The sequence below is a fragment of the Amphiprion ocellaris genome, chromosome 19, assembly GCF_022539595.1.
Source record: "Amphiprion ocellaris isolate individual 3 ecotype Okinawa chromosome 19, ASM2253959v1, whole genome shotgun sequence".
NCBI lineage: Eukaryota > Metazoa > Chordata > Actinopteri > Pomacentridae > Amphiprion > Amphiprion ocellaris.
The window spans coordinates 10,517,007-10,543,133 of record NC_072784.1 but is presented as its reverse complement, the minus strand read 5'-3'; the positions used below and the strand labels follow the sequence as shown (position 1 = coordinate 10,543,133).

At 37.3% G+C, this 26,127-nt stretch overlaps 1 protein-coding gene across 1 annotated transcript; it reads right to left on the bottom strand.

Moving 5' to 3' along the window:
- Nucleotides 1–3,117: 3,117 nt before the first annotated feature.
- On the bottom strand, nt 3,118–25,151 carry fus (FUS RNA binding protein). The gene is made up of 15 exons (XM_023286945.3): nt 24,960–25,151; nt 22,744–22,768; nt 22,358–22,539; nt 22,107–22,284; nt 20,805–21,028; nt 20,179–20,371; nt 17,006–17,040; nt 11,178–11,219; nt 9,824–9,933; nt 9,290–9,419; nt 8,062–8,160; nt 6,772–6,910; nt 6,582–6,679; nt 6,344–6,500; nt 3,118–5,264 (listed from the first exon to the last, which is right to left on the bottom strand). Exons 1-15 carry the CDS (start codon nt 24,970–24,972, stop codon nt 5,225–5,227), a joined length of 1,665 nt encoding a protein of 554 aa, XP_023142713.2. The 5' UTR covers nt 24,973–25,151; the 3' UTR covers nt 3,118–5,224.
- Nucleotides 25,152–26,127: the final 976 nt, after the last annotated feature.

The window sequence follows — 26,127 nt, the reverse complement described above, 5'->3', positions numbered from 1 at the left end:
GACACGCCCAACACCTCACTGCAACTCACCTGTTTGTCCTCATATCAAACATGTCAGAGTCATGTTGTTGTTCTTTGAGGGATCTAAGTATTTCCTCCACTTCTGCTACATATCTGTGCATTTTTCACCTTTCTGTGACCCCTGTAGTATTAAGAAACCTTTCAGGATTCTGATTGATTATCGATTTAACAATAAAAACAGTTATAGATGAAACCATTTCCTGGGCTCTGAGCCCAGCTGTGTGGGTTGAGTCCTGATCTCACATTTCAGTTGTGTGAGATTTGTTTCATCACAGAGACGTTTCCCCTGTAAACGCCTCACATGGTTTCCCTTACATGACCGTCTGCAAGCCAAATGGGTCAAATGATCCAATATCCCTGAATAAATTCACAGATTGGAGAAAAACTCTCCTCAAGGCAGCTTCGTGTAAGTTAGATTCACTGCATGTTGCACGGTGTAATGTTTATCTGTTAGTCCATTGTTGCTAACTATATAAGTCATTTCTCTGTTAGTCCATTCTTGCTACTTAAACATTTATTTATCAGCCTGTTTTGAATAACTATTTTAAACATTTATCTTTTATCCTGTTACAGCTAATCATTTTCAACATTTATCAAGCAGCCAACTTTTAGCTGACCGATTCAACCATTAAGCTATAAACCAACTTTTAGGTAACTACATCAGTTGCTTATCTATTATCCAATATTAGCTAACTATTTATGTAATTATTTCCTTAGCCAACTCTTAGCTAACTATTTAAACCATTTATCCATTAGCCTGTTTTACCTAACTAATTCTATCATTAATTTCTTAGCCAGCTCTAGCTAAGTATTTAAACTATTTATCTATTAACTTATTTTAGCTAACTTTACCAACTGTTCACCTTTATTTAGCTATTTCACTAAATATACACCCTCTGTAGCACCAGAAGTTGTATCCAAACTCTTAGCCTATTTTAGCTAACTATATCACCTATTCACCTTGATTTAGCTATTTCAACCATTTATCTATCTTTAGTTATTGTTTATATGAATGAATCATTGGAATTATTGACAATCATAACTTAAACATTCATTTCTAGTATGGCATTAACTACTTTATGTCCTGTTGATTAGTTTATTTTGCGAAAAATATATTACATTTTATTAGTTTTTTTATGTAAAAAAAAAAAACCTGTGTCAAAACAGAAGTTGTAAAGTAACTGAAGTAAAAAGTAGAATATTTCCTTTAAAATGTTGCATGTAGAAAGTATAAAGTGTCAGAAGAGGACAATATTCTAACTTTCCACCACTTGATTCACTGGACAGCTATCAGATAGCGCAGTGCTTTTGTTTCCTAAATGAATCAGTGAGTCATCCATCATAGTGACTGTGATTGTGTTTCTGCTTTGTGTTTTTTCTTTTTCTAAGAAATGAGCTAAAACTAACAGTTAACTGGAAGGAAGAAAACGAGTTTTGAAGGTCCTGCTTGTGACAGTAAATCTTCCTATTCACTTTGGCAGTAAAAGATCTATTTATGAGAGTCAGTTGATTGTGTAAATTTAGTTTTCTTCAGACATTTAATGTGAAGAATTGAAGCAGAAGTCAGCAATCGTAATCGTGTGAAAAATAGTGAATCTTGATAGTTTGGATTTGTTTACTTAAATTTAAACATATACATAAATATTAAAAAACACATTTTAATTTAATACATATACTTATACACAGATAACTATTTTTTAGAGCATTCTTTGTTCAACCATCTCTGATTTGGAGTATGGACATTTGTAAAGATTTTTGTGAAATATTAGATTGATATATCAAAAATTTTCTGAGGTTTTACTTTTTCAAACTGTCCATTGACCCACTTTCAGCAGGTTTTTTCTCACATTTAAATTTGAGGCTGAACAACAATATCTGAGGAACTATTAAAGACAAAAAGCTGAAATTTCCACTGTCACTGTCAAAAAGATTGTGCAGAAGTCAACTCGTGATGTTTTCTTAACCACGTGTAGCTGCATGTCACAATAACACAAATATATAGAATAGTTTAATATGAAATAGTTGACAAAATTCACAAATTTTGAAAAAAAAAAGTTTTTGTTGAATTTTAATAACTGAGCAGGTTTGACAAGTTATGGCATGGAAACTAAAATATTATTAAATAGTCTTGTTCTGGAGTTTCAAAATTGTTGAAAGTGGAAAGCATTTTTTTCAATGATATATATATATTTTATATATCAATCTAAATTTTCATGGAGAGCTTTTCAAATAGTTCATGATATAAAAAATAAATCACAGGTGGTCGAGCAGAAGGCTTCTGATGATTTGAGCTTTAACAACTAATTATAGATATTAAACTCGTGTTCATACTTCATGAAGTTTAATCTAAATCTTGTTAATGTCAACATTTTCTGTTTAAAATCAGATTTTTTTTTTGGTTTGTTTTTGTATATTCTGTATGAAACCTGTCACTTGTGGTAGAATTGGCCACTTTATAAATCTCTTTAAAGTAGTTTTCTTTATTAAAGTTGAAATTCCACCTGACGAACTGCTAAAAAAGTTTTTTATCATTTTAAGAAGTTTATTTATTGAAATGAAGTACCATTTTTAATAATAATAAAGTGTTTGTGAGAGTTACAAGAACTGAAACCTGATCCAGCCTCTTAACCCTCCTGTTGTCTTCATTTGCAGGCACCAAAAAAAATATTGTTTCCTTGTCAAAAAAAATACAAAAATTCAGCAAAAACATTCCTCAAATTTCAGAAAATTTCCCAAAACTTCAGAAAATTTTAATAATTCCTTAAAAGTTTCCCTTAAAAGTTTTACTTTAAAAAAATCCCCCAAATTTGGCAAGAATATTCTTGTAAATATTTTCAAAAAATGAGAAAAGTCTTCCAAAAAAATCCTAAAAATATCTAAAGTGATTACATATATATCAGTAAAACTTCTTGTTTTCTTTAAGAACATTCACAAAAAAATCAACCAAAATCCAGCAAATTTTTGTGAATGTTCTTAAAGAAACATTTTTTTAAAACATTTTTTTCTATCAAAAAAATCCTAAAAAAAAATTCCCAAAAATGTTGAAAATGTGGACATCAGCCAACAACTGAGTCAGAAAGAACCACAGAAGCACTGATCGATTTCATTTTACAACATTTTCATTTGGAAACCAGTACAAGCACAATACAAAAACAACTCAGGAGTAATAAATAGACAGTCCAACAAAAACACTTTAAATACAGCTGCATGGACGAGGCCTCCTTTACAAGACGGGTCCAGGTTACTGCTGGCATCAGCTTTTATTGTTTTCTGGTGGCTCGAGTCCAACGAGTTCCTCAGAAACAAGTCAGTGATGAGAAAGTCTTTAATGCTACTGGAAAAAACACAAAGACATAAAGCAGCGACTTGATCCTCAGTGGTTTCAATTTCAGATCAGATTTGTTTCTTTAGAAAGTTTGATCATCAGGAAAATCAAACTGTTCCGATTCATTTTAGGACAAATTTTATCCACAGAAGCTGCAATTAACTATTATTGGTAAAGTCGATTAATTTGATTTTTTGGATTAATAATTACGGGTTTGGAAAACTTTTAAAAAATGTTGGTCCAACATGACGAATGTGTTGTTTTCTTCACAAAGATTCTCAGTTTGTCTTAATGGAATGAAACCAGAAAATATTCACATTTCAGAAGCTGCAATCAGAGAATTTAGACTTTTATTTTCTTTAAAAATTATGCAATCTAAGTACTCAAATTTAACTAACTTGTTAGGAGTTTGAGGCCACCAAGACAGTTATGACTCCTCTGGAATAAAATGATTTCTAGCACCAGCTGGCTGCACAGGTAGGGAATTATTTGAGTCAAATGCTTATTTTATGTTTCATATTTAGTTGAAATCTGTTTCACTTTGACATGACAGTGTCTTTTTTTTGGTACATTCTTGTCCAAACAATCTCATTAAACTGGCTGTGATTTACAGTAAAGCTGCTCTGACCTCCATCACCTTCACCACTCTGCTGTAACACGACTAACCAACACTAACAAAGGAGTCTGGCAGCATAAAGAGCCACCAGACAGGTTTTACAGTCTCCATGTGACAAAACCTTGTACTGAAAATGTTTAAAGCACTTAAACTGATAGCCACAGTCATCTGTTCATTAAGTGCAGCAGTAATGTGGAAATATGAACCAGTTCTGTAGTTTAAGTGGAAAAAAAATGACTGAGAACGAAAGCTGCTGAAGGTAACATAATCCTCTTAATCCTTCTCGCCTGAAGAAGAATCAGCTAGAAATTAGAGAATTTGACTTGTAATATTCACACTTTACTTTCTGAAGCGCACAGATTCGCTTTGACAAACAGATTACTGATGTAAGATGATGTTTCATACGTTACAATTCAGAGATGTCACCATTAAAATGTTCTCAGTTGATGCAGAAATCGAAACATTTGTTAAATCACAAACCTAATTTTGAGAAAATTCCATTTGAAGACATAATTTTTTTTACAGTGTTTTTATGTTTCAACATAAAATGAGGCATTTTCTCAATATCTCAATAACCATGTGGTAATTTTGCATTAATTTCCAGAACAGAAATGCCAACATGAGATAAATCAGCTTCACAACTCTACATTTGTTTCATTTTGTTGACATAGTAGAATCATAGGTTTATACAGAAGTGATTTGGGAAAGTTGTTTTTATCAAACACATTTTGTCAATACAAAAAAAACTATTGTTCCATATTTCTAGTCGTAGAATGTTCTGTAAATCAGGCTGTGAATGACATGTGTGTAAAAACCTTCAGAATGTAAACAGGAAGTGTCGCATATGAGAAAATAGCATTGAAAGATATATAATATAAATAAAACCTACAGATGCAAACAGACAAAATGCAGTAAAATAAACACCTCAATGTGTGTTTTTGACATGTTATAGAAGCAAAATACTCCTAAACCTCACAATAGAGCTCACCAGTGTGACAAAGGAGGTTTTGTTTGAACCACAAACTTGTTTTTCCTGCAACAAAATACACACATTACTTTATTGACGTGTTTCTTGCTGCAGGTCCGGCTAAAATCTCTCTTATGTGTACTTTGTTTTTGTCTTTAAATGGAGAATTAGTTTTTCTGAACGAGGCCTCGTCCAGCAGAAAACAGTCACAAACACCCAAACAGAAAGAGTCACGTTTGTCTACGAACTGAATCAGTTTTATAAAAGGAGATGTTGAGCTCACACTGGAGGAAGCTTCAGTACGGTCGACCTCGACGCTCCTGACGACGGTCGCCCCTGGAAACAGCAACATAAAGGATTATATTCAGCTTTCAAACTAGTCAGTGGACAAAGTATCCAAACTTTCACTTTAGAATTATAAAACAAAAGCAAGTTAAAGGCCTGAATTTCACATTTTAAAGACAAGAAAATGTAGTGACACACATTCAGTTATTGTGTTGGTGAAAAGACAAACAGTAATTTAAAGCTCAAGTTGGTGTTACATAAGATGACACAAACCCCAGCTGAAGGAGGATTAGTGTGAATATTTATACTGAAATGGTGCAGAAGAAAGTTAGACCACTGCTTCAGAAAACACAAAAAGAAACACATTGAAATGAATTACGAGAAGAGCTGAAAATACAACAACTTTTCTAGCTTTTACAGGTTCTGGCTGATATGTATTTTCAGTGATGTATTTACACTGTGGTGTTTTTCTATCAGGCGCTGCATTTTTTTTCACGTTATGTAATTTTCTTCTGCCGTCCTCAAAAACTGAGAGACCGAGCAAGAAAGAAACGATTTAGGGAGGCCACCAAGACACCTATGACTTCACCTTCAGAAGAGTCTTGCATGTCTCGATGGCCTCTCTCACTAGTCTCTTTCTTGGTACTTCTTTAGAAGAGTCATAGGTGTCTTGGTGGCCTCCCGAGGGACTTAGAGGCCACCAAGACATCTATGACTTCACCTTCAGAGGACTCTTACATATCTTGGTGGCCTTCCTCATTAGTCTCTTTCTTGTAAATCCTTCAGAGGAGTCATAGGTGTCTTGGTTGCCTCAAGAGGCAACCAAGACACCTATGACTCCTCTGAAGGATTTACAAGCACCAACTGGTTTCACTCGTGTTGAATCATTTAAGTCATTTTTTTGCATTTTATATTTCTAAATAACTGATATTATTTTGTTAAAATCTGATTTCATTTTGACATTAAATGGTCGTTTTTTGTATATTTTTGTCCAAAGAATTCAATTAAAGTGACCATGACTTGAAATTAAAATTCAATAAAAGGAGAAAACTTCCAAGGAAACTGTTATGTAGTTTTCCTTCCTGTTTTAAGTTCTGTTATCTAATATTTCCTGTTGCTATTTTTCTTGCCTTGCATCCATCTTTCCAGGTCCGTATCCTCCCCGGTCGCCTCCTCGGCCTCCTCTGAAGCCTCCTCTGTCGCCTCCTCTGTCGCCTCCTCTGTCGCCTCCCCGGCCCCTGAAGCCGCCGCGATCAAACCCTCCCCTGCGATCTCCTCCGTAACCTCCTGAGAGCACAACAAGGAGGTCAGTTATCAGCTGTCCACAGAACTGTCTAGACTCAGCTGGTGTTTGTCAGTAAACCAGACCTCTGTCCATGGGGGGCATCCCACCGGCGTCCTCAGGTTTAGGAGCCTTACACTGGTTACACTCGTTACGCCACGAGAAGTTCAGGTTGCCACAGTTGCTGCAGAGAAACGTGAAGAAAATCACGTCAAGTTCAGCTTCGCTGCTCTGATTTATTTCATAGAGTAAACATTCAGCTGAAATGGAACTCACGGGTTTGAACACTTCCAGTCTCCAGCTCTCTGCTGCCCCCCTCCTCCTCCTCCTCCTCCACTGCCCCCATTGCCTCCTGGGAAACCTCCACCACCACCTCCACCTCGACTTCCTCCGAATCCTCCACGACCCATCGGCCCTGAACACAGCAGTCAGTGATCTGTGATGATGCTAACCAGGAGCTTATTAAGAAATGACAGAACTGGAGCCATTTAAAGACTTCATAGTGCAAAGAGAACAGCACTGAAGACGATTAAAAACCCATAAATCAATCAGATCCTTTGACCAGAACCTCCTCAGAATCATCTGGTTCTTTATCTACAGTAACTTTATTAAAAATCAAAGTTCTACCTTCATACTATAAATATTTCCCTTTAAGTACATAGAGGTGGATCCAGATTTATCACTTTTTAATGGACTTTTTCCATCATTTCTGAACCTCAGAACTTCATCAGTACAGCAGATAGACTCAGGACGTTTTAGGATGAAAAACACATCTGAGTTCTGGTAAAAACTGACACCAGATCAATTTTACATCCATCCAGGTGTCACAGTATAAACACTAAATCTGGTTTCTGTTCATTTTCTCTATAACCAGCTTTGAGCATCAGTTTTCTGGGATATATCAGAGTCTGAACAATAAAACTGCAGCAGCATTAGTATCGTGGATGTGTTTGTTTCATTTTGACCAAAATTACAAAAATTGTCAAAAATGTGTCATCATTTCTCCAAAATGAGCCAGGATTTATACAAAATGTCTCATAATTTGGCCAAAATTACACAAATAATTGTCAAAAATGTATAAATTGAAACAGTCAAAAATGGCCAAAACAATTGTCCAAAATGACAAAAAAATGGTCCAAATTGGTCAAATTATGTCTATTTGTCTCAGTGTGTACAAAATTACAAATAAAACTGTCCAAAAGGAGCCAAAATTTGGCCAAAATTATGAAGAAATCTTGAAAAATGAGACAAACCACCTATCACACATGCTGATATGAGCCTTGAAAATCTAACCAAAATGCACTTTTTAAAGTTTTCTCTGGTGAATTATCAGAAAACACATCCAGGGTACCAATGATTGTTTCTAGGACTCTATGTCATAGACATTAAACTACTGCAGTTTTACTGTTCACACTATGATACATCCCATAATACCGATGATCAAAGATGGTTATAGAGACAATGAACGGAAACCAGATATATTCTTTAGACTGACACCTGGATGGATGTAAAACTGATCTGGTTGCAGTTTTAAACAGAGTAAAGTTTCTAAAGTTGAAGACTGACCTCCTCGTCCTCGTCCTCCTCTCATCCCACCTCGACCTCCAAAATCGGCTCTGCGGGTGGCGAAGGACACCTTGATCGGGTTTCCGTTGAAGTCTTTACCTGGAGAATGACGACATTAAAGACGTGAGGAAAGAAATAAAGGTGGACGAAACCACAGAATGTTTGGAATTAGGTGTGAGAGATCCGAGGCGTTTTCTGCATCACTAAAAAAAAAAAGAAAGGCAGCGAGCGGACCAACATTTTTAATTAGGCACTATTTCTTTTCTTTTAGTAGACTTTGAGCTGTTTTAACCGCTTATTCTACTGCATACTGTTAGCTGACTAAGCCGTTTACCTTTTAGCCTGCTTTTTCTAACTAGTTCTAATATTTATCTTTGAGTTTTGAGTTCAGCTAACTTTTTCAAACATGTATCTATTAGTCAACTTTTAGCGGACTAATTAAACCACTGGTCTGTTAGCTCACTTCATTTATCTTTTAGATAACTTTTTAAAACATTTATTGATTAGCTTACTTTTAGCAAGCTAGCTGCTAACTTTTAAACATATCTTTTTGCTACCTATTTCGAGCATTTATCTATCAGTCTTCTTTTGGCAACCTAAATTATTTATCACACTATTTCTAATTATTTCAATTATTTACGTCTTTCCTACTCTTTGTTCACTATTTCAAACATTTAAGATAGCCTACTTTGAGCTATTCATTGAAACATTGTATCTTTTAGCCTGGTTTTAGTTGACCATTTCAAGCATTTATCTGTTAGCTTTCTTTTAGCTAACTATTTGAGTTGTCTATCACTTTTTGCTGAGCCTGGTGTTATTGTTATTGTCATAGTTATGTTTATCCACATGAAGAAAGCAGCTCTCATGTTCTGTTTCTGGATGTTTTAATGTCAGAAACTACCACGACTGCGCATCCGTGCTGCTAACAATCAGCTACAATCATGTTGTTGTTTCCTTTTTCCTGAGTAAAGAAGCTGAACCTCACTCTGTGACTCTCTGATAAAAGCTCTGTAGCGTTCAGCACTGATTATCTAATCCTACATGGTGGAAAGTCAACAAGTGTGAAAGTGGCAGATACAAATCAAAACAAGATTAAAATTGAGACCACTCTGAACAAAAGAAAAATGAACTCTCTAAAAAGTTAGTTGTGTATTCCAGCAGTGACTGGTTTCCACATTAAAACTGTGTGAGACGGCAACTTAAATCTGAAAAGAGAAGAAGAACTCACCATCAAACCAGTCGATGGCAGCTTTAGCTGATGGAGGATCATCAAAGGAAACCGTGGCCTCCCCCTTCAGCTTTCCCGTCTCTCTGTCGGTGTACAGGTTGATCATGGGCAGGCCGGTCTTCTTGTTCACCTAACAGGATGGATGGAAGTCAGGTCTTTGATTATGGATCAGATCATATCAACAGTCTGAACCATCCAGGTCCAAAAAGACAGCAAACATGGGTGGATATTTGCCTTAAGGACTCCAGAATGACTAAATCGGAATTTTACTTCGATTTAGGCATCAAAATAAACAAACAACTACAAATTCCACTAATTTTTCCATTAGTCTTGGTGAAAACTGCACTCATTAGATTTTCCTCTATGTCTATGCATGTAGTTTAATCTGAATTTGAAGACCTGCATCTGAAATAAATTCATCTCAGTTTAAGATTTATACCAATTCAACACAACTGTCAGACTCGTATTTTACATACTTCCATACTTTATAGTACATATTTATAATGTGAGCAGCATGAAGCAGTGGACAGTTACCTTGATGATTCCAATCTGCTTAAAGAAGTCAGCGACTGATTCAACAGTGTAGTCGTCTCCCAGGCCTTGTACAAAGATGGTGTTATTATCAGAGTTATCCTGGTCTGGCACTGGTGGGAAAAAGATTCAAAGGGATGTTAATAAAGCGTCATATGTTCACCAACCACGCTGTTTTGATCCACTGTTGATCAATGAAAATGAATTTGATATTTAACCGGCATCATAGATGGAACAAACCATGTATTGATGATTTTCTTAAAGCTTGACCAGCAGAGGAGCTAAAGATTAATGGGAAATTCTGAATTGCTAAACAAGGGAGTGTAATGTATTCAGAAATTTTTTTGTTATATTTGGGGATATTCTCACAAAGTTTTTTTTTCACTTTTTTAGCTGGTTTGATTTGAGTCATTTATTAATGAGTATCTGCTGATCCAATACCATTCTCCTTGGTAATACACACTTAATACTAAACTACTGTAGATCAGCTGTAATACCTGGTTGCATCACCAGGTGGAGCTTCATAATGTTTAATACTGTAGAGACCAGAGAAGGTGGTCAATTCTGCAAGCAGAGAGCATTGTGGGGATTTGGCTAGTAAAAGGGCACCATGACAAAGTCTTATGGGATGCCTAATGACTCCTGCTCTTGCTGTGGTCAAGAATATAAGTTTTATCGTCTTGAAGAGCTTTTGAAAGGAAAGTGGGCCAATTCTCCTCAGTCTGCATGTCGTTTAAATCAAAATGCTGCTTTTTACGCAGCACCTGAACTTCACAATAACTATTCTGACCACCTTTGAGTGTTTTTAATCAGATGCAACTGCTGCTGGTTTCAACACGTTCAACTTTTAATTGTTGTTTGTGTTTAGTAACTTTACTACGATGATGTACTGAGCGAAATCAATATTTTTTATTTCTTGTGACTGTTGATCAAATAACACCACTCCCAAATGGAATTCTGATTGCATTTTTACTTTTACTGCTGTATTGCAGCACTAAATGGAATTGCGATAAGAGCTGTTATCAAGAACATATCTTACTTTGTTTGCTTGGTTATTTTGTGAAATAAAAATAATATTAACATACATACACATACAGCTGGCTTAAACTAATTTATCACAATAAAGCTCCTTGAGGTTTGACAATTTTATTCAAGTATTTGCTGCGGTTTGTCTTGTCAAAAGCACTTTCAGCAGCTCTGGCTTGTTTGTACTAAGCACTGTGGGTCAGAATAACCAGAAACGCATGGTTTGACACCCTATGTACTGGAACATTTTTAATGTTTTTCTGGGGTTCTAGATAGATTAGTCCACCAAACTATAACATTAAGATCAAAGAAAAACATAACACACACTTACTGAAGCCGGGGCCTCCATGTCCATGTCCCGGGTCTCTTGGTCCTTGAAAGGACAAGGAAACAGAGATTAGTTGTGGAAAAAAGCAGCTGTGAAACCACTCAATCAGCCATCATTCAGACATACATTCCTTTCATTTACGCTGTGTTTAGACAAAACCTGTACCAACATTAAGCTTCTAGTCACTCTGTATGTAACAGCCTCAAGCAAAACCCTCTTTCCACCATGTCATTATTACGCCACATCTTTCATGATCTTCACAACACATGCCTCATGTCATCTTTAAATCCCATGCAGAAGATTTACCACACAAGTTCATTTTATGCATCTCAAATTAGTGAACATCTCCATCAATAAATCTGATTGTGGAGGTCGGCTCTTGAATTCACGGCATTTGTGTTGTTGCGATTCCTCTCGCACAAACTTTACCAACTCTTGGCACCAAGTGAAACACAATCCCTGGTTTTTCGGACACAGTGATCCATGTCATTGATTACGTCCTTTGTCAGGTTCAAACAGCTCAACAAAAGACTCTAAGAGTTTGTCCCAACAAACATCTTGGGAACAAGAACCCCATGTTTGTCATTCTGAGAACTGAACAGTTCGTAAAACCAACCTCCAGTGTTTTCAGAGATTAACCGAGACACCGTTCTTTGGTGTTTTAAGTCTTGTCACCTTTTTGAGATTTATGCTGCGTCACCGGCAGCTTGATTCACCTGAACCAACCCTGAGCACCAGCATCCAACTTATGTAATAACTGAGACAAGAGGTAGCACCAGGCCCACCATTTCTCAGAGGTTTTAATCACTTTTTACTACATTTGGAATTCCTTGGATTTGCTTCACTTGCTGTTGATTTGACTTGTACCCCTTTACTGTCATTTGAATTGCAGCACTTACTTTTTCAAGTCTTTTCAACCCTTTTCAACCTTCTTTTTCATGTCAAATTCCTCGTATGTGCAAATCCACTAGACAATGGAACCGATTCTTTAAACTATGTGACTCAGCAAACTCACCAGTCAGTAACAGCAGTCTTAATCGATGACTCATTGTTTACATGACATCTTTTCCATGGCTGTGTCACAGTGAGGGATGTATACAGGTATCTGAAGGCCAGTTCATGGTTTTGGGATACCTGTAAGCTCCATTGATGCTACACTATCCACCAAATAGTCACGACATTAAAACCACCTGCCTGATATTGTGTAGATCCTTCTCATGATGCCTAAACACTCTGACCTGTCGAGTCATGGACTTGGGACCGATCAACCAAGAGGCTGTCCTGTTGTGTCTGCTACTGGACATTGGGTCCTTTGGGTCCAGTGGGATCCACTGAGTAGGCTTGTTCCAACACTATTTCACATCATGACTGGATTGGGATCTGAGAAATTTTGAGGCCAAGTCAAACCTCGAGCTCTTTGTCATGTCCCTCGAGCCGTTTCTAAACTGCTTTTGCAGTGCAACAGGATGCATAGTCCTGCTTGCGGACTTTCCTATTTGGGTATAACCGTATGCTATCTTGTCTCAGTCTTGTATCAGTGTCCACAAAAACTCAAACGTTCAAAGCATTCAAATAGACAAGGAGAGGGAAGCTTGGAGCTGCTGTTGCTGCTCCAAGACAGTCATCGGCATTTTCAGATCGATGAAGATGTCATGCATGCTGTTGAGGAGTATCTGGAGGTTCAAGATGCGACTTTCTTCGATTAAAGGACAGTGAAGCTTGAACATGGATGGACCAAGTGAAGTAAAAGGAGACTATGTTCAAAAATATTGCAAGAACAGTCTTTCTCCTGTTCCGTTGACATGTACCATCCACCTAAATGCAATTTAGGTGGGTGGTACGTGTCTTCCCAAATGTCAGAGTAACATCCAAATGACCCAAAGTGATTGCTGATGGAAGCATGTATGAATAAAAGCTTCTCGTAAGTCCAGCAGCAGCTACTTTAATTTAAGTCTTCTAATGGTGACTTGTAAAGGTGGGGATGATAGAGAATCTCCTCTCGCAGTCTTTCCTCATGAAAATAATTTGATTCGAGCATTGTTGCGATGCATTAAGGTCAGCAGAAGGTGAAATCTACGTCACAATAAACCTGAACTTTACATTTAAAACTCACTGGAGTCATTAGTAAATTAATTGTACAATTAAATGCCTGCTCCTGGATAAATAATTTGAGGTATTTTCTTATTACTTTGTACGGATTTTAGATACAAATTATTTTAGAATTTCAATGCAATGGCAACTTTTCCATTTAACGAAAACCAAAGCTTTACATTAAAACTAAAAACTTTGTCAAAACTAGCTGTTCCTTCAAAACGTCAGTGTTTCTTCAAGCTCGTCATTCCCTTAATTTGGTGATTTGTTGCTTTTTATGTTGCTCATGTGTCTCTGGGGGTCTTTAATAACCTCTGACTCTGGTGCTGATGAAAGCAGGAGGCATCACCAGCTGCTCCACAGGACGACACACCATCAGGTCTCCAGAACCAGAACTTGGAGAATGATGGAGGAGCTTCACCAGCTCAGAAATATACTTTTCCAGGCTCGACATTCAGGCAAACACATCTGCAGCCACAACACCAACACAAGAAACTCAGAAATATTTACTCTGACCTCCATATATCCTCAGCCTCCATTGGCCCATTGTTTTAGGATAGTTACAGGTACCAGATTTTCTAACAGTTTAGCCTTTAATAGACTGAAAACTGCAAGACGCCCATCTTTAACAGTGAACAAACAAATTTCCCTGCAATTGTAATGACTATTTGTTATATATTTTGTCATTGTTTGCAGGTTTCTCAAAGTTCCTACTTTTTTCATCTCAATAAGAAAGACAGCAATAAGTTACTAGTTGCCAACCATTAAATCTATCAGCAACTATATGGGTATTCTATTTTATTCAAGGGAAAAAAAGTCTCAAGTCTGTAATTGCAGCTTCTTAAATGTCCAAAACTACTTGATTAATCCAGAAAATAACCAACAATAAACTGTAGTTGCAGCTCTGATTTCATTATGGATTTAAAATAGTGGAGAAATGTTCATCATAATGTCACAGAACTAAAAATAATGTAATGCTGGCCTAAAAGCAGTGTTTTCTCAACCATCATCTGGTAGCTCAAAAAACAACTTTACATTGTTTACTGTTGCACTGTCAAAGAGTTTTAGGTGGGTTTATGAGACTTTGCAACCCTAACTGATAGAATAGTGACAAAAAACACAATAAAAACTTCAAACAGAAGGGAAAATTGGTTGCAAAATTGTGAGCCATGATCCTAAACTTACAAAAGCATTTTAAATGTGATGTTAAATTACATTTTACAGACTGAACAACTAACTGATTGATCCACAAAATAAAGAACAGAATCATGAGCTGCACAGACAAACACTGTCTTTGATGGTGAAACACTCCACAGTTCCCACTGTGGAACAGCTATTGTAGACTTCCATGACAACACAAGAGCGCCTGAATCAACCCTGTTCATTCTTTAAGCTAAATAATGTCAACATCATCTGAACCAAAAGCAACCCGTCAGCCTTCCAAGTGTAAACCAGTAACATACAATTATTCCTTTGTTGTTGATGTGGTTTACGCAAACAATATATGTATTGTTCCAACGGAACACAAACCTTCCATCTATTTACAGTACAGTCTGTTCAGGTTCTGGTATTCCACAGCTGTGCAACCAGTTTCAGTCTTCATCTTTGACACGTACGCTACCACAGAAACTTCCTTCAGGTTTTACCGCTGTGTTAGTAGCAGGAACTGAAGACAATTTCATCCATCTTCAGAACATAAATGATAATTTAATCTATTTAACCCTCTGAACTCCAAGTAGTTTGAGTAGTTTTTTTGGTTACATCTCATTTTTCCTCATTTTGGGCTGAAGATAAAGTCCTGCACCTCTAAGGGAACAGAACAACCATGAAGAAGGAGAGAGAACACAGAATTATGTTTTTTAAAGCAAACATGCCTTTCATAGATGTTTCACCATGCTGAAAGCATCTTCCAACAACTTGCTCCTCTGTTCACTGTTTTTTAGTCAGGCTACATTTATTTTATTGATCCAGTGGGTCTGATTTTCTCTCTCTACAATAACTTGAAATACACCTAAGGTAACATAAAAGTGTCCAATGTGACTCAAGAACAGTCCAAATACCTTAAAATTGGACCAAAGTTACTTCAAACTTGTCTTAAATAACTTAAAATTTGTCAAAAATTTCTATTCTCAAGTCAAATTTTTAATACCTAGGTGCCCACAGGTGTTACCAATTATAAGAAATGTTGTCTCCACATAACAGACATTGAACTATTTCCATGTTTCCAGACTTTTTCTCTCTACTTTGCTCATCAACTGTAGAACAAGAAAAGCACTCAGAGAGTGCAGTACTCCGCCAAGGCTGCTCAGTCATTGTATGATTTCCGACGGATAAGTCCCGATAAGTCTGCAGCGGTGGTTTTATAGTAGGATCACAATCATGTGATCGTCAGCAGGCAGCTGACGTAGCATTCACTTGTTGTCATGGTTACAGTGAGGCTATACCGCTATCTCGCAATGATACAGAAATCTTTAACAAATCCGTAGATCCAAATTATAAGCCACATCACTGCCAAAATCTAATCAGTTGGTTCTTGTGTCAATTCTGACGTTCCATGAAAATTTTATCCAAATCTGTTACTCCATTTTTGAGAAATGTTGCACACAGACAATTAGACACAAACGTACGCCGATCGTCACATAACTCCGGCGCGTTCCTTGATGGAGTAAAGATGTTTCACCATGCTGAATGTATCTTCAACAACTTGCTCCTCTGTTCACTGTTTCTGAGCCACGCTGAATTTATCCTATTGATCCAGCAGCTTTGATTTCCTCTCTGCTCTGGGAAACACTGCCTGCAGTTCAACTGAAAGCTGAATTTTTCACCGTTGGCCACAGCCAAGTCAGTGATGCAATGTTGAAGAGCTTGCATCTGATGTAAAGTTGTTTGTCGCAAATTTTAAAATGAGACAATATATAGTGATTTTGTTGAAATAATATGATTTGAAGGTTAGATTTGGTTCTCGTCTCAGAAAATCACATCACACGTTTCATTCAAGAAGCAACAAAAAGATGAAAATCTGATAAATCTTCGATTGTTTTCTTCTGAGTCTTTCTCATGTGGTCACAACTAAGTCAGTCGTGGTTTCTTAGATGAACTGAGGAGCGCAGATTTTTTTTGTTTTATACAAAATCTGCAGCAAACTGCACAATTCTGATTTTTTTTAATGCGATATGTAGAATACTGTGATTTTGATTAAATTTCACAACTTTAAACTCTGATTTGTCACACTCGACACCTTTAAGGACCGTTGGAAAGCTGAAAATCACACTTTTTCTTTCCTGTTTATACGAAGAAAATAACCCCTCTGAGGGTTTGGGGGTTCAGAGGGTTAACCTGCATTATATTAAAACTGTTGACTCTTTTCTTATCTCAGTTCTACTGATTTCATCACATTTCCTGAATAAATTCGTCCAATGCAAGATAAAAAACCTCCATCCACCAAACTCGCGCACCATGAAATATCAAAGATGCAGATAGTGGAGCAGCTGAACTGCATTTTTAACCTTTAATGCAGTTTTTTTATACTCACTCTGCTGGAAATCACACACCTGAACACACTGTTCTTACCTGTACAGCCCAAAGTTTCACCCTCCGCTCTTATATTCATGTTTTTCAGTTGGAAACCTCCATCACATCAGCATTTTTTCACGTTACACTTCAACCACCTATAGCTCCGACCCCTCAAACTCAACAAACCTCGTCTCTCAACAGTTTTATTTATTTTTTTTGTCACTTACCACCAAACTTATTGAATCCTCCTCGATCGCCCATTCTGATGAAGAGGAAGAGAAAAACGCATTGAAGGCTGGAGCTGACAGCGATTTCTCTGTTGGTTTGTGGGTAACCTTCAGTCTCTTCGGTAAACCCACCCCTCTTCATTGGCACTAATGAACTGAATCTCATTAAAACACCTCAAGGACAAGAGGCTACTTTAAATACCTCGCCTTTATGCGCTCAGGTTTCTGTTTTTACCCACAAGTTCTATAAACTTGCTTTCACCATTCATGTCAACTTTTGTGTTTTTGTGTCAATTAACCAACCCAAACGTTAACACCTTTGACCCTCTGTGGGTGCTTTGGACTTTTTGTTTTTTAGGTCTCAGACAACCTTTACTCAAATTGCAGCACATCCCGGGTGTTTGAGGATTTTCTCCCAAATGATTTGCATTTTAATGATTATTTCCTCCAACTACAATAAGACTATTAACTGTCTACAGGCTTCCCCATATTAGTTTCCTCTAATGATGGCTTAAGAGCAGAAAGCCAGCGTGGAGAAGAAGGTAAAAGCCTAGGAGAAGATTCAAAGATTGATTAAAGCAGAGTATGACACAGTGATCCTGCTTGGGGAGGTGGAGGTGAGAAGGCAGCGATGGGAAACACTGGTGTTAGTCTGTCAAGCCACCATCTACTGGAAACATATTTTAGCAAGTTGTTGTAGAGAAAAAGACACGTGAAGAGAAAAAAAAAACAAAACACCAAACTGGCTTGGAATTGTAAACCGTGTCGAGGTTTACTGGTAAAGTTAGCTGGAATCTTTCTAAAGCAAAAATCTGGTCACAGAGTTTTGGCCCCAATTTGTCTTTGAATTAGACCTTTGTCTTTATTTTACACTAACACTCAGTTTGTGTCTTTCATAAACAGTAGAGTTGCTTCAGAAAGTAGACAGATTCCTTCACTTTTTGCACTTCATTGAGTTGTTTTCACTCTGTCATTGTGAGTTATTGAGCATAAGACTGGTCAATTTTACCAATTCAAAATGAAAATTTAAAACAGGAAAGTGGCCAAAAACCGAAGAGGTCTGAATACTTTCCATTTTTATACCAGAAGGTCATATCTGGTATAAAAACATACGTTCCTCCATTCTCAAACCTTAAACAAACATCCCTCAGAGACTGTTTTAAGAACGTTTCTGTTACACTCACTTCTACCTGCCTGATTAAAGGATACTGTGATGACGCAACAGGGAAGCAGCTTTAAGTGCGTGATGGATGAGAGAACACAATGAAATGGCAGTTTGTACCGACATTATGAGGTTACAAAGAAGTACATGAAATACAGCAGCTCTATAAGCAACACATCAACTTACCACAGCGGTTACTGCTTCACTCTTTCAGTCCTGATGTTCTCGTAAACTCTTTGTTCTGTCTCTGCTCTGTTCTCAGTAATCTGCTGGGTTTCCATACATTTGCACCGACCAGTAATCTATTTCTCTGTGGTATTGCATTTATGTGTAGTCATGACCAAAAGTTTTGCTCTCATAGATACATTAAAGGTCTTAAAATCCATTGGGCCAATAATATCCAAACAAAAATGTTAATATTTGGTTAAATTTCTCCATTTTCTCCTCAGTTAGGCTTTTTTGGTTTCAAACTTCTGGTTTATTTTTCATTCCTCTGGACAGAATTGGTGCAGTTCAACTAAATTTCAGGTTCTTGAATGGTTTAAGTCAGCTCTTTGAGGAGACCAGTCTAAAACCTTCATTCTCGCCTGATTGAACCATTTCTTTACCACGTCTGATGTGTGTTTGGGCTCACTGTCTTGTTGGAACACCCAACTGTGTCCAAGATCAACCTTCTGCTGATGATTTTAGGTTTTCCTGAAGAACGTGGAGGTAATTCTCCTTCTTCATCATTCCATTTACTTTGTGTAAAGCTCCAGTTCCACAGAGCATGATACTGACACCTCCATGCTTGATGGTAGGTTTGGTGTTCTTGGGGTTAAAGGCCTCACCTTCTCTCCTCCAAACATATTTCTGCTCAGTTTGTTCCATCTGACCACAGAACTTTCCTCCAGAAGGCCTTATTCTTTGTCCATGTGATCAGATGAGTCAGTATTGTTCAGTAAGTGTGACTTGAAATTATTGTCTTTGGTGGTAATAATCATACTGTTGAGTTTGATTTTATGTTTTCTAACCAGAAGGACCTTAATTTTATGATCCCAACAGAGAAAACTCCAAACCTCCATATGATACTATGTTAATTGTGGCATTTATCCAGTTTATAGTACAGTGCAGCGTTTGAAACAGGAGGCCATGTCTAGCAGCTGCACAGTGTCCTTTTGTGAGCAGATTGCATTTTACATGATCTAATCAAACACCTTAGAGTGAGCAGTAACTCTAATTATTCACAGGCCTTTCATGGCATTGTTATATGATGGAACTGTGTCAGAAATTTTGCGTAGGATTTATTTTTGTTTCTTTATAATTATAGTATTGATTTGTACCACACCATGCAGCCCCGGTATCCAGGCAGTGAGCGATTTGTGTTGGTACTATGAATCTGGGCATCGATACCAAACAACCAGTGTAAAGTTTTGAATTTTAAGAAGTGATTTTCCTCATGTCAGGGCACGTTACAGAGAAAAGAAGAAGAAAAAACACTCTTTCTATGCATGAACTCAAAAGAATATATAACAAACATGTGACTAGACCAATAAAATCCCTCAGTGATAAGATTTTTTTTCCTTTTGCTTCTCTTCATACTACATTAGCAGCTTGTATAAACAGCAGGTTGCAGGACCAGTAATAATGATTCTTGCTCTGGTATTTTTTGGTATTTGATCATTACTGATTTCATGTTTTCCACCATCATCAGCAGACACATACCCAGAGTTACTGCACAGGACTTTTCTGCATTTAAACGTTCACTGATGAAATGAAATCAAGACCTGTGCAGTCGACAGAAAACAAACAAACTGCTTGTCGTAATTTAGCAGCACCCAGGATTACATTCCCATAAAAGCATGAGGGATGATGGGAAATTTCCCCTTGATGGCCTTCAGATATGGAACACGACCTCCTCTCTTGTTTTATCTACATGTACAGCTTCACGTGAATCCAGACATTTACATGCAACACAGTACAGAACGTCAGTGGGCTACTAACACAGGAGTAGTGATGTTTAAACACTTACCCCATCCCTCCTCTTCCTCTTGGTCCTCCTCGGCCACCTCGGTCAAAACCGCGATCGTACCCGCCTCCACCGCGACCTCCAAACGCACCTCCACGTCCTCGTCCACCGCGACCGTCCTGACCTCCGTAACCTCCGTCAGGACCTCCATAACCTCCTCCTCCTCCGCTCGTCGGAGGGCTGTCGTCTCCATATCCTGAGACATAGTTTAGAAAATTAGATCTCAGAGCGCCACCACTGTTTGGATTTGAACCCCAAAATCTAATCCCAATAAGTCATCTACACCACACTAAATATTAGAGCAAGAAACTGAGAACAGATTTTCAACTTTCTTTGGGTCCTTGAACGAAATGTGTCAATTATTTGTCTGAAAGTGGTTCTAATGGTGCAAAAAACTAAAACAAAAGTAGCTTCTGAGTCCACAGTCTGCAGGATTATGTTCAGTCTACTTCATAAATCCAGCTGTTTTGTTTTTTTTTTTTTTAAATCAAACTCAATGATTTGTTGAATTTTAATCATAAGAAATGCAGCATTCAATAAAAATCTGAAACACATGATTACATTTAAGAGGATTTGGGGAAGTAAACTAAATATTAAACTTAAATAATGAAAGTTACCATAACCCTCACCTCCACTCTGACCATATGGGCTCTGCTGGCTGTAGCTCGATAAAGGAGGGGAGTTGTAGCACGGCGGCTGGTTGTAGTGACCTCCTCCATGCTGAGATGGTGGCTGGTGGCTCCCGCTGCCTCCATAACCTCCAGGCTGACCTCCACTGCTGCCGTAACCTCCACCGCTCTGCCCACTGCTTGGTGGCTGACTGTAGCCAGAGGCTGGAGAGTTACCTTCATAACTGATAAAGGACCAGAGAAGTGGAGCATTAAAATACTGGAAACACCACAGATGAACAATCTTAGCACATCAATACATTTTGATAGTGGGGAGGCCATCAAGACACCTATGACTCCTCTGAAGGAGTTCCAAGCTTCAGCAGCTGAGATGGGAGAGACTGTTCATACAACAACTGTTGTCTGTTCTTCACCAGTCAAAGCTTTATGGGAGACAAAGAGAAAGACTCGGTTGGAAAAAGTTCAAATAAAATCTGGACTAGAGTTCACCAGAAGACATGTGGAGACTCTGAAGTCACCTGGAAGAAGGTTCTTTGGTCTGAGGAGACCAGAATTGATGTTTGTTGGACACTAAACACTGAACATCATCACAAACATACCATCGCCACTGTGAAGCATGTTGGTGACAACATCATGATGTGAAGATGTTTCTCAGCAGCAGGTCCTGAAGGCTTGTAAAGGTAGAGGGTAAAATGAATGCAGCAAAGTCTAGAGAAATCCTGGAGGACAACTTGATGCAGTCTGAAGAGAACTGAGACTTGGAGAAGATTTGTTTTCCATCAAGACAATGAGCCGAAGCAAACAGCTGAAGCTCCACAGAAATGGTTTAAAGACAACAAGGTGAAAGTTCTGGAGGACGAGTCAGAGTCCAGACATCAATCCAGCTGAAAATTAGTGTCTGGACTTGAAAAGTTCTGTTCACTCATGATTCATGTGGAAGCTGACAGAGTTTGAACAGTTTATAAAGAAGAATGAGGTAAAATTACAACATCCAATTGCAGCCAAAGGTGCATCTACTAAACATTGATTTTAAGGGGATTAATAATTATGCAATCACGTATCTTCCACTTTTTATTTTTGTTTACCTGATATTACCGTGAAAAACCTGTTTTCACTTTGACATTTTGAAATTCTTTTCAAAATATTCAAATTAAATTGTGTATGATTCATGTTGATAAGCAATAAAAAGGGGGAAATGTCTTCATCCAGGTGAATACTACCCGCCAGAAAATGTACTTTTGTTCATACGAAGGTTTAAGTCAGTAAATCAATGGTGTGGAATCAGAAGCTGGTGGGTCTCACCCTGCAGAGGATGAAGATGGAGGCTGCTGCTGGCTGTAACCAGAGAAAGACGACTGCTGGTTGTAGCTCATGTTGGACGGCTGGTTGCTGCTGTTGTATCCTCCAGAGCTGTAGGACTGACTGGAGTGATTGTAGCCTCCACCACCACCCTGGTTGGAGGGTGGAGATCCGTAACCTCCTGGGAGAAAGAACGGGGATTAGAGACGAGAACAATAAAATATGACAAACTGTGATGCTGTTGCTTCCACTACCTGACTGTGGTTGACCGTAGCTGCCATAACCTCCCTGGTTGTAGGAACCGGGGCTGCTGTCAGAGCTCTGGTTGTAGCCGCCGTAACCCTGCTGGCTGTAGCTCTGCCCAGAGGACTGACCGTAGCCCTGGTTAGCTCCTCCACCTCCACCTCCACCTCCACCTCCACCGTAGGAGCCATAGCTGCAAACCAACCAACAACACACCGTTTACACGTTATAAATGTTATACTCTACAAATAAATGTACTTTTCCTTAACTTTGTCAAAATAGGAATTAATTTTCATGATAAATCACAAGGTTTTTCTCACGTTTCTGGTTTAAGATAACCTTTATAAATGACAACTACTAATATCTAAATAAAGTCTGACTGAATAACTTTACTTACCCCTGGCTGGACGGTTGGGAATAATCTGTGGAAAAAAAGAAAGTAGGGTGTTAAGATTAAAACAGAACAGAAGCATGTTTTTAAATGCAAAATAATCACAAAAGAAGCTTTTTCACAGTGTTTCCTTACATCTCAACCACATTAGACCACAAGAGCAACAGGATGAGTTCACAAACACTTCACATGTGAAACCAGACAAAAGTTCAGTTTCAGTCTTCTTTGCTGCTTCAAACCAGTTAAAAAAATCAAAGTTATATTTTGATCTGTTCAATAAGACAAGATAAGATCTCCTTTATTCATCCCGGAGGAAACTGTTTTGCCGGAGTACAATAAACAATAAACCAAGGTTAGTGGAATATACACAATTACACAAGTAAAATAGAAATAACAAAGAATATAAAGTACAAAAAACAAAGTACAAAATGCAAGTTTTTAAAGTGTTTGTGTGAAGAGTTTTAATTGTGTAAAGTGTCTAGAAAAAATAAGAATTAAAATAAATAAGAAAAATAAAATAGTTAACAAGCACAAGATGTAAACTGTATATTTATACTACTAACAAGAAAGATTAACAGAAAATGAACTGGAGTAAACAGATGTATTGCACTTGAACAATGATAATACAGATTGTGAGTCTACTAGGAAAGAGTCTGATGATATTGCACATGGAAAAGTTTGTTGATTACGTATCCCTTCTGCAGAAGAGGGAGGAATTGTACAGTCTGATATGAAATATGGACTAGATTAACACGACAATGCTAAGGAGAGGATAAATCATAGCTCCACATTTGAGAATTTCCTATTTTATTTGTAAAAACACAATACAAGGGCCAATATCACAGTTTGTTTACATCTAGATTATTTATTATTACATCAAAAACTATGATACGTAGATTTGTCAAATCTGTTTTCAATGAACAGGGTGAATTTTGCGACACTCCAGACACAGTTTCAAATTTTTGCAACCTTTATTTTATTTACGAAAACATGAAAGAGGGTAATTTCACTTTTTTTTTCTCCATCTAGATCACATTAGAGCAAGTTGGGATAAAAAAAATACCACGTCTACAGTTGTAAAAATCTGGTGTAAACCAATGGAAAGAGCTAAAATATATTTACAGATCTGTGAAAGTACAAAAAAGTACAACTTTACAGCTTTTTGATAAATCTAGATCACATTAGAACAGTTTAAAATCAAAAACTATATTTTCATCTGTTAAATATGGACTAGACTAACACTAGAGCTATCTTGCATAGACTCAGCAACAAAGGGGGAAATTATATAGACATAGATTTTAACATCTGGACTACGTTAGTCCAGTTAAATCTGGACTGGAGTAAAATACAATCTCACACTAATGAATCCACAAACACATTTACAGATTTGTAAAACCAGAAAAAAATTCAGCTTTACCCTTCTTCTCAGATCCAGATTGCACCAGACTAGTTTAAAATCACATCTTTTGATCTGTTAGATACAGTCTAGATTAACACAACGACGTTAAGAAAGGATTAATTCAGAGCTTCCCATTTAAGAATTTTCTATTTTATTTGTAAAAACACAATAAAAGGGGCAATGTCAGTTTGTGTACATCTAGATTATTTATTATTACAGACAACTATTATGCGTAGATTTGTCAAATCTGCAATAGATGAACAGATTGAGTTTAGAAACTGCTTAAGACACATTTTCACATTTCTGAAACCTTTAATTAATTTATGAAAACACGAAAAAGGTAATTTCACTGTTTCTTCTCTCTAGACAACATGGGAGAAGGTTAAAATCACAAATTACTACACCTTCACTTGTCAAATTTGGACTAGATTAATGGAAATATCTTCAGGCATATTTCTATTTTGTAAAAACACAAAAAAGGGTTATTTTTCTGTTTGTTCCCTCATCAGGTCCGCAGTCTGAGCCGCCAGCACCAGAAACTGGGTCAGTAGCACAAGCTAGCTAACGAGCTAACAGCAAGCTAACAGCTAACAAACAAACCGCTGCAGGTTCTTCGGGGAAACCAAAACACATGTCAGTGTCAGCTAACATTAGCAAGTCAGCTATTCTTCGAACAGGACAAACAGCGCTACGAGAAGTTAAAGAATTCTAGTTTAAAATTTACAGATAGCATCTCGTCATTTAAAGTCACAGATTAGCCGCTAACAGCTAACTCGCGTCACCGGCAGCTAACAGCGTCAGAACACGTAGCTGAGCTTCTTACCGTTAGACGCCATCAGAGAGGAGGAAAAACGCGAATCAAACCTTGAAAATCGACCAAATAACGTGGTGGCAAACGACTGAACCGGAGAGGAGGGAACAGGCGAAGATGGATGCAGCGACAACGACGTCCGATTCACGGTCCTCCGCTGCGGTTCCTCCGCCGACCGCCAAGTGGCGCTGTGGAAACGGTAGTTTTAAAAAGCTATTTAATGAGGTTAAAATTATTCGTGTTTCCAAATTTTTTGAGGGGATTAAAAAATAACAAAAGCTAAAATAATAAAGAGAATATTTGCAGCGATTTTAATTTTAATTTTTTTTAACATTCGTTTTCTCCTAATAGAGCTTTTGATTTCATAATAAAAAAGTGATAATTTTTTAAAAATATTAAGACTATGATATTAATAATAATAAAAACAATCCCAAGGGAAACAGTTGATTTATAAAATATTTAAAGTTTTAAAGTTAAACAGAACAGGTGAATACGGAAGACTTTATGCGTATGGTACTTTTAAAAACAGGTGTTTACAAAATGACCAGGTAAATAGCGCAAAAGCAGAATATTCTTTAAAAAATTTAAGATAAAGTTCAAACAAAAACAGTAACCCATGTCAATATTAAAAAATACAAGTGAAATTACTGAAAGCAAAAAATATTCATAGTCAAGTCACATTTAAAACAACAGAAATGAATTTACCTGACAAGACACAGTGACAAGTGATGTGAATATGTGTCAGGCTCTGGTTCTTACACATGTTCAGTCTGTGTCTGGTTACCTGTCATCCTTTAGATCACATTTACACCTGACAGTCAGCGAAGGTCATTAAACTGGTTATTTTACACCTGAGTGTTTACTGCCCACAGTGGCCACAATGAGGAACTGCACACCACAAAACACCACAAACACTAGTTTAAAAATAGTTAATAAAATAAAGAACAAATAAAGACTTAAATCTGCAACTGATCATTATCTTGTCAGTTAAGTTGCTTATTATTTTCTGGGATAATCGATCAGTTGTTTGGTTGATAAAATGTCAGAAAATAGTGAAAAATGTTGCTCAAACCACAAGAAAACCCCCAAAGACGTCTTGTTTTGTCCAAACATATTCAGTTTGCTGTCATAGAGGATACAAACAAGAAAATTCCCACAGAAATCACAGGATTTAGATGTC